The 9,557-nt window shown below is 43.0% G+C and overlaps 1 protein-coding gene across 4 annotated transcripts in view; it reads right to left on the bottom strand.

Annotated features, from left to right (window-relative positions):
• OSBPL10 (oxysterol binding protein like 10) overlaps positions 1–9,310 on the bottom strand; it is a 116,965-nt gene extending 107,655 nt beyond the window's left edge. For 3 of the 4 annotated variants that reach the window (XM_086742744.1, XM_086742745.1, XM_086742743.1), the window contains exon 1: positions 8,950–9,293. In XM_086742744.1, coding sequence (XP_086598870.1) covers positions 8,950–9,272 — 323 coding nt within the window. In that variant the 5' untranslated portion in view covers positions 9,273–9,293. Of the gene's footprint in view, positions 1–8,949 lie in introns of all 4 variants that reach the window. The other variant, XM_086742747.1, reaches the window with a different exon arrangement.
• Between the last annotated feature and the right edge of the window lie 247 nt (positions 9,311–9,557).

Below are 9,557 nucleotides of genomic sequence, written 5' to 3' on the forward strand. Positions count from 1 at the left end.
AAGCCCAAGCAGTATCCTTGGGAATATGTAAAAACATGCTAACCGCAGAGAGAGCATACTGCAGGGAGACAGCTCCCACAGCACTCCTTTTCCTCACCTTCCCATCCAAAAAAAAAAAAAAAAAAAAAAAAAAGATAGTTAAGTGCTACTCTTCATTCTGACACTTCTGGCACTCATTTTGGTAGTACTATGCCATATGTTACCGGATCAAGTATACCGGATATCAGGAGAAAACGGCGTACCAAGCACGAGGGTGTTGTGGCACTGACAGCTTGAGCAAAGCAAGTAGGAAATAGCAAGAGTGTGGGTATGAAGACACCTGTCTGGAGAACCCAGGCAGCACAAGGTCTCAGTGTTGCGTGTAATTAGACTAACAGTTAAACTTATGAGGCAATCTTAACAACCTAGTTTTCAAAAATTAATGATGGAGACCTACTAACCAGGCCAAGCGCAAGGTCGTGCACATGGGTCGTGGCAATCCCAGGCACAAATACAGGCTGGGCAGGGAATGGATTGAGAGCAGCCCTGAGGAGAAGGACTTGGGAGTGCTGGTGGATGAGAAGCTCAACATGAGCCGGGCAATGCGCCCTTGCGGCCCAGAAGGCCAACCGCATCCTGGGCTGCATCAAGAGGAGTGTGGCCAGCAGGTCGAGGGAGGTGATTCTGCCCCTGTACTCTGCCCTGGTGAGACCCCACCTGGAGTACTGTGTCCAGTTCTGGAGCCCCCAACACAAGAATGACATGGACCAGTTGGAGAGGGTCCGGAGGAGGGCCACGAAGATGATAAAAGGGCTGGAGCACCTCTCCTGTGAGGACAGGCAGACAGCTGAGGCTGTTCAGCCTGGAGAAGAGGAGGCTCCGGGGAGACCTGATCGCGGTCTTCCAGTACCTCAAGGGGGCCTACAAGAAAGATGGGGAGAGACTGTTTAGTAGGTCCTGTTGCGATAGGACAAGGAGTAATGGTTTTAAAATAGAGGCAGGTAGATTTAGACTGGATATTAGGAAAAAATTTTTTACAACGCGAGTTATAGAACACTGGAACAGGTTGCCCAGAGAGGTGGTGGAAGCCCCATCCCTGGAAACGCTCAAGGCCAGGCTGGATGAGGCTCTGAGCAACCTGATCTAGTCAGGGGTGTCCCTGCTCCTTGCAGGGGGGTTGGACTAGATGACCTTTGAAGGTCCCTTCCAACCCTAACCATTCTACAGTTCTATGATTCTACTAAGCTAATGGTCTTTGACCTTTTTAAGCAGGGAATATCAAGTTGGAGGAAATGGAATGCATTATCCCTGTATTTAATCCCTACTGCAACCACAACTGAAACTGTACACAGTTCTAGTGTCCACGTGTGAAGAAAATCATTGAAATACCAAACAGTAATCAGATCTATCATAAATTATTAAAATTACTGGGAGATCTGACTCACAGCAAGAAAACTCCAGTGGTCTAAATACTCCAAATACAGACAAAAGATAACCTAGCCTGCCCAAAAAGACTGCACAGACAAATTTACATTTGATAAGAGGTATCTTCAGTCTCATACACAACCAGCATAATGAGATTCAGTGAAAAGTCAAAGGCTGATACGTACTAAGAACGATAGCCAATTTTTCAAGCAGTGATTAAAGTTGGGCAAATTGTTCCCATACCTACAGAGAAGAACCCTCTGTCACTGGGAGAAAAATTCTGAGATAGAAATCTGAAGAGAAACACAATTCTAGATGGAACAGAAACCACAACAAATTCTATGGCTTGTGCTACAGAACTGAGTGGCTACGGACCTACATTCTTCAGCTTTAAAATACCTACTAATTAAATGCTGTCTTGGAAAGAGAAGTGCAGGAGCATTTAGACAGCATTTACGGAAACATTTTTACACGCAACAGTTAAATACTAAGCAAACTTTGCCTCCCTGGATTAGGTTCCAAAAAGTAATCACACATCTCAGTAAGATATCCACAAAAGCCTACAAGATCTAAAGCACAACACCAAGAGACTTGACAATAAAGTTGTAGGAGTATATTAAGACCTAAGAAACAAACTCAGTATATTTAGATGAACCAAATTCAATACTTATTGTTTCATCATTCATTATAATACATATTTAACAAATATAATTTTACATTTAAAAACCAATAGTTACGGCAATTTTTAGCATCCTTTTTGCTTAGAAGGTTCAGTCTTTTAACTACATCATAAAGAACAAAGTACAAATATTAGAAGAAGCTAAAGCCCAAATACGTTCTGTTTACTAAGCAATTGTTTTTAAATAGAAAATGACTGGGGAAATCTTTTGAATACTTTTATTATATACTCATAAAAAGACTCCAGGAACATTACTTAGTTTAACAACTTACTGTCACTTCTCCTACACGAACAAAATCCATATTCATAAACTGGTGGGTTTTTTCAAATGAGCCAGCAAGTGCATATGTGCTCCCTCTAACCACATTCATCATTGCATTGCTAAGCACGGAAATCACCATTCAAAAAGCTAGCAGCAAAATGAGCTAGTAATAACAAAACCCAGATAAGGATAAGTAAGTGCTTCAGTGTTAGCGCCAACTGCCACTTCTTTTCACTGTCTGAAAGCGAAGTGTGACATCTGGGTGAAAGGAAGACCACGCTCTGTTTTGCCTGTCACTTCACTCCCTCTGGTACCAGACTGCTGCTCAGATCTGAAGTGCACTTGCAACTCCCAAATACACTGCCTGAGCGAAAATGCCCGAGTCTCATTTGTTTTAAACAGATTTTTCCTACATTATCATCTAATGCATCTTATGCATTAGATTAATATGCATTATATTATTTTATTCTCTGCCTAGGCATAAGCAGCACTGACACCATGTTAAAAACAGCCAAGGAACAAAGAACTTGGGTTACCTACCCCGGGGACAAGAGAAACGTCCGCCGCAGTTCTCCAACCCAGAATCCACATCTCCCAGCACAGATCAATTCCTTAACCACAAGACCAGCCTTTGCAATTCCAGCCTGAGGTTCAAAGCTGTTTTCTTCAAAACGTTTTTTGTAAGCATCACTAAAGGGCAGAATTATGGATTTCTCAGCCTCTTACCTTGCAAAAATTCTGTCTCTGATTTCACTTTTTGAACAGCCTTCTCCATTCCCCCAGTAGCTGGGCAACAGCAAAAGCTATTCAAACTAAATCAACCAGTTCGTGAATAAACCAGTTAGGTTTAATCAACCACTAACTAAACAAAGACAAAGTGCATCTTAACTGAAAGTTCTAATTTTCCTACAAATAAAATTGGGATATACATTTAAAGAGACTACCTTTTTTTTTTCCTTTAAGTAAGCATTAATGATACTTACAGGGAAAAAGTTTCAACAGTAAGAAGTGAAGGAAGGAGGGAGGCAGGGAAAGGAAGCTTACATTTGTGATTATTTTTGCTACGTAGATTTCAGAATTTAGAAAAAAAAAAGATTAGTGACTTAATACAAAACACAACTTACTAATAACTGGGTTTTTTTACATTCTAAATTCCAAGTTTATTTGAAACTAATGACATAGATCTTAATTTCAATAGCAGAAGATCAGTGGAAAATAGCCTACTCATTTGTTCAACAGAACTAGAACACATTGCTTTCAAGTAGTTTTCTTCCTTTCCACATTGCCTCCTACTACAAATAGAATCTACATGTGAAGGGACACAGTTTCTAGTAAAACCTATTTTGCAAGTAAAATCTTTACTAAAATTTTAGCCCAATATTATCAAAATGTCTTGAAAATTTAAAGCGTTTCCACAAGTCCTAACAAATTATAATCGAGGTTCCAAATTTAAAAGAGCAGATTTCCAAGAACTGAAGAAAAAGTTGCATCTCTAGCTCCTTAAAATAGGCTCCCCCTTCCCAAACTCTGCAAATAAATCCTGGAAGGTATTATAACACTACACAAAGCCCCAGGTAGGTATGCCAGAAACACACTAAGATGAAAAGATACACAGTGGAGGGCTTGGTGTTAATCTCATTCTAGTAAGAACACAAAAAATTCCCATTTCAGTAAGCTTCACAAACATTAAATATGCACATGGTTATTTTCTCCTTCTCAGATATCATCTACAGTTAGAATTCTGACAGTATGGTTTATTCTATATTAAAAAAACAGGTTCTTTCGCTAGGGCAGACATTCTTCCCAGCAGCTATATTGGTATACCTATACAAATCAACGAAGATGATCAGAGGGCTGGAACACCTCTCCTATGAGGACAGGCTGAAAGAGTTGGGGCTGTTCAGCCTGGAGAAGAGAAGGCTCTGGGGAGACCTTATAGCAGCCTTCCAGTACCTCAAGGGGGCCTACAGGAAAGACTCTTCAGCAGGACCTGTTGTGATAGGAGGAGGGGTAATGGTTTTAAAATAAAAGGAGGCAGATTTGCACTAGATATAAAGAAAAAAATTTTTACAATGAGGGTGGTGGAACACTGGCACAGGTTGCCCAGAGAGGTGGTAGATCCCAGGAAACATTCAAGGCCAGGTTGGACACAGCTCTGAGCAACCTGTTCTGGTTGGAGGTGTCCCTGCTCACTGCAGAGCAGTTGGACTAGATGACCTTTAAAGTTCCCTTCCAACTCAAACCATTCTATTATTCTATATAGTTTGTTCAATAATCATCTATTCATTTTTTACACTAAAAAGGTCACAATTCATCAATAGAATAATTTGACTGGTACCATTTAAGAATTATCAACTACTAGAGGTGCTAATCACCCCAAAGCCTCACAAGCAGATGTGTCAATCCCAGAATTCTGCGATAGATGAGCTAGCTAATTCAGAAGGAGGGAGAGGGAGATTATTACTGAGTCTGAAGTATCTTCATCAATTCCCCTTCTAAGAGGTCATTACCTCTTTCTCCAGAATATATATAATTTTTTTTTAAATAGTAATACAAAAAGTTATATGGAGATTTTTGTAGGTGCTGTATTACAAAATAGTGTTGACATATTTTGTCAACATACTGAGAAAACAACCCTCCCATAACAGCTACAGTCAGGACAGCATAACCTCTGGGAGCCAAAGAAGTCAGTCCCTGAAGCAGCACAAGGAGCACAGTCTGCTGGTTCTTCTGGTGGTATCCTAGCTGCTGTTTGAGACTGGAAACAAGGAAGGGTCCTTCTGTGGTGGCAGTAGTCAGATCACAACCATTTTCTACAACTACACAAGCAAACAGACCATATCCCAGCATCATGAGGCCCAGGAAACAGACGGAGAACAAAAAATTCACTAATTGCCCCAAAGCACACTTTTGGTTGACATCCGAGGAAGGCAGCTAACCCCCAAAGAAATGTGGTGGTACCCAAGGACAAGGAGTACATCAGGCACGATTCATGCAGACTGTTAGCATCATATATTTCTCAACTGAGAGAAGAAACAAGAATACTCCAAAGTAATGCTTTAGAAAACACCTGGGCTATAGAATAATTTATACAGAGAAGTTCAGCTCAGAAAAGCAACAACAACATCCATCAGCTGGGGCTCCATTTGTTGTTGTTACAAATCCAAATTTAAGCCCCAGCCCAAATGCAGATGATCCAGGGGCTTAGAAATGCTTGCAGGACAAAACCCTACAATCAAAAGCACTAAAAACATTTTCAAGGAAAACATGGAGAGGGGGAGACAGACCACAAGTGAATTTCACACTACCTTGGGCAAATGGAGTTTTAAGACTTTCTACAACATTTTACCCATCTATTCAAAAACAGGATAATAATGCCACAGGCAATAAGAATTCCCTTAATATCAAATTAACTTATGCAAAATAGGTTCTGCATGACATGAGATGAGTCTACAGAGACATATTTGTCCATCAAACCCACACAGTTCCCATTTAAAATACAAATTACTATTCTCCCATACACATAAAACAAGTAAATCCCAATGGAAATGCTTTGTAATACTACTTCAATTCTAATAACATAATTATTTGTGATTTCATAATAAAGACAGTCAGATGCCCTGATGCCTTAGACCAGACACAAGTGTTCCTATGTCTGTGTTTTAGATTAAGTCCCATTCTCTGTATTCATACCTGTGTAAATCCACAGAAAGTTAGACTTTGGCAGAGACACTCTAGATGCCCAGGCTTCTTGACATCTTTATCACACAACAAACTGCCTTAAAACGACCAAACAAACAAACAAAAAAAAAAATCAGTGTTTCCTTCTGCTTGTCATAAAGGTAAAGAAGAACCTCACTCATTTCCAAATCAGATTCTTTCTGAACTTGCTAGAGCAGAATAGGTTTCTTTAGTAACAGACAACAAACCCTTAGAAGTTCTTAAACTAAGTAGTAACGCAGCTCTCCAGACTGATCGAATTTGAGGCCTTAAATTACTTTGGTTAATGTTTATAAATGCAGTGTTAGCTTCATAACTCATACTCAATTGCCTCATCCAAAATAAGACTATCCTGCATAAACCTGCTAAAGGACAACCGATAAAAAAGTGACACTAATTTACAATAATTCAAATGACAATAATTCCCTTAGACTTGTAGAGGCTGGTCTGCACAGTAAGTGTTGGATAACCCAGGAAAGCCTTTCAACCTCAATATTACACGGCATAAGCTAACACTACATACATTTAAATTATTTAAGCTAATGGATAAGGAGCTTTAAAGAACATTCCAAATCCACGATCGTTCAGCTCTGTCAGTTTTTACTTTATTTTTCCATTTTATTTCTATTCACGCCATCTGGCTATATTGATCGCGCACTTAAGCAGTCTCGTGGTTTTTCAGATGAAGTAAATTCAAAACTAATTTGTATGATCATTCAGCAACATGTACACTCTTAATTAATCTGCAGGTGTCAGTCACTTATCCAATCTTAGAAACTGAGCTCAAATTCACAGAAAACCTACTCCATGACAAATATTCAGAAAGTGAAAAGGACAATGATGCTCAAATCCACAGATCACTACTCATTTACTGGATGTGGTAATAAACCCAACTTTCATAAGCCTCAAGTTCCAACTGTTCTGTTTAGAACTTATATCAGATTCCCCATCCCAAACAACTGATAGAATGGAATAACTGAACAAACTAAAGTTTAGCCTAAGAGCTCTGTGTCATCATAAACCACTTGCTCAAAGAGCCAGATTTACAGAAAATAAAATTGGCAATTGACAAAGCATGATAAAGCAGCACTAAAAAAAGACTGCTAAAAATAAACAGAAAGTAATTTCCAAGTGCCACAGTAGAATTGTTGAAGCAGCGTTTTTGGCTGATGTTTTCAGACAAAAGTTTCTTGGACATATGCAGATTATACATGCTACCTCAAGTTGCCAGCCTTATCAAAGATTTAATCTGTTCCCAAATACAACAAACAGGAGACTCTAGACTCAAAGACTTACAAGCAATGATATCAATTTTGTAATTTCATCAGACTACATGAAAGCATCCCTTAAAGGCACTCACAGTAAAAAAAAAAAGTTACCACTTCTACAAAAAGAGACAGACATATCAGAGGCAAAAAAGGGTGGGCTTTTAATTTTCAGTCACACACTTTGGTCTTACATTTGAGGTATCAAAATGTGTATATTTGGTTTTTAAGCAAAACTACAGGAGGACTGCATAAATCAACAGATAAAAGTCTAACGTGAACGCAGCGCAGAACTGCAGTAACCAAATGACAGTAAAGGGCCTTCTCCACATCTACACTGAAGCAGTCCAGTTTTATAGCAATGAGTGTGTATCCAAATCATACCAGACATCGGCATTATCACTCACAGATGGTGTACCGATGCATGCTTTCCAGTGTACAGAATTTGACTACCTCCTGAACTTTTCAGGAAGTATTGCTACAGTAGTCCTACCACTGATTTAGCCCCACACAAGTCAGCATCATAGTATCATCGGCATTTCTGCAATTTAACTCTGTCACTTACAAACACTTTAAAATTATTGCCAGAACACCAAGGACTCAGGCATTTCCATGTTCTTACTGCTTGGGATCACTTAATACAAGCAACAGCAAGTTTTGTGAGGTTTAGAGCTTTTTGATTTTTTAAAAGGTTTGTGTAGAAGTTTATAACTAGTCCTATAAGTGTTCTCTCCGTAGCATTTGCTTCTCTTCAAAGCCATCACTGTGATGCCTTACATTAAAAAGTTAACTTTTGGACGCTCATCCTCATTCACCCACTAAGAGGACAAAGTTTAATAATGAGAAGTAAAACACTAATAAGAAATCTTCTTTCTTTATTTCAACAAATCCCAATACAGCATTATTAATTCCACAGTCTGCGTTCAACTCTAAAAAATTTTGCACTGAGACACAAGATTGAAAACCAGCCCTTCCCCGGGACTTCCACAGTTGCACATCAGCCTGTCCGCACCCAACAAATTGCAGGATCACGGCCTGTCACCGTATCAACATAAACTGGGACTTGTCAAACAGGAAGGACATAGCAACAGAAGAGATCTTAGTGAACGCAGGGACAATTTAACGCTGTTCCACCCTCTAGCAAAAAAAAAAAAAAAAAAAGGTAATAGTAATAGTCACAAGTGTGGCATTTTTCCCATTTATTTTGGGAAGCTCTCACCCAGTTTTTCATTCTTTAGTTACCCAAGGTAACTTCACAGAAGGAGACTAACGTGATAGAACAGGAGCTGTAAATCGTAACGCTGCGCGGCTCCCCCCCCCCCCCCGCCCGCCCCTGCGGCGGCCGCGCTGCCCTGTGCCCGCTGACCCAACCCCCGGCCGCCCCGACCCTCCGCCCCGTCCTTACGCCCAACTGCTCCTTCCGTTGGGAAAACAAACAACTGAAACAAAATGAAGGAAAGTGGGCGCGGACGAGTAGAAAGCCTGGCCTCGGGCAGGGCTGGTGGCACAGCCCGGCCTACCTGCCCGCGGCGGCCGGGGAGGGGTCGGGTCGGGCGGGGGCGGCGGCGGCGCCAGCTGCCCGGACACCATCTTGGGGGCGAGGAGCGGCCCCGGTTTACCTGCTCTGCCAGCCCTGCAGGAGGTTGGTGTATTTGCTCAGCGTCCCTTCCAGCACCGGCTCCCGCCGCCTGCTCCCGCCGCCGCCACCGGGCGCCTGCGCGCCCCCCGGGCTGGCCGCCGCCGAGCTGGGACTGCTGCTGCCGCCGCCGCCGGCCCCTCCGCCTCCATCCAGCCTCCCCGCGGCCGCCACCCGGCCCGGCAGCCCGCGGCTGGCGGAGGAGGACGAGGGAGATGAACCCGCCGACGTGGGGCGGCTGCTGCTGCGGCTGCTGCTGTTGCTGCCGCCGCCTTCGCTCGCCGCTGCTCCTGCCGCCTTCTCCATGGAGACCCGCGGCGGAGGCTGCGAACCCGCGCCTCCCGCCCGTGCCCCGCAAAGCCCTGACTCACAGGCGGGGCGGAGAGGGGCGGCGCCCGGGGGAGAAGGGGCCGGGCCGCGCCGCCTCCTCGCCAGTTGCTGAGGGCAGCTGGCCGGCGGTCGGTGCCCAACGGCTGGGCCGGTTCCCGCCCGCCGCTGTCTCGGCCGCCCCGCCTGCCCGAGCCGGGGGCAGGGCGCTACCCGTGCGGCGGGAACCGCGCAGGGGCCTGCGTGGGGGCGGGTGCCACGCAC

This window comes from Chlamydotis macqueenii, chromosome 2 (genome assembly GCF_036417535.1).
Source record: "Chlamydotis macqueenii isolate bChlMac1 chromosome 2, bChlMac1.mat, whole genome shotgun sequence".
NCBI lineage: Eukaryota > Metazoa > Chordata > Aves > Otidiformes > Otididae > Chlamydotis > Chlamydotis macqueenii.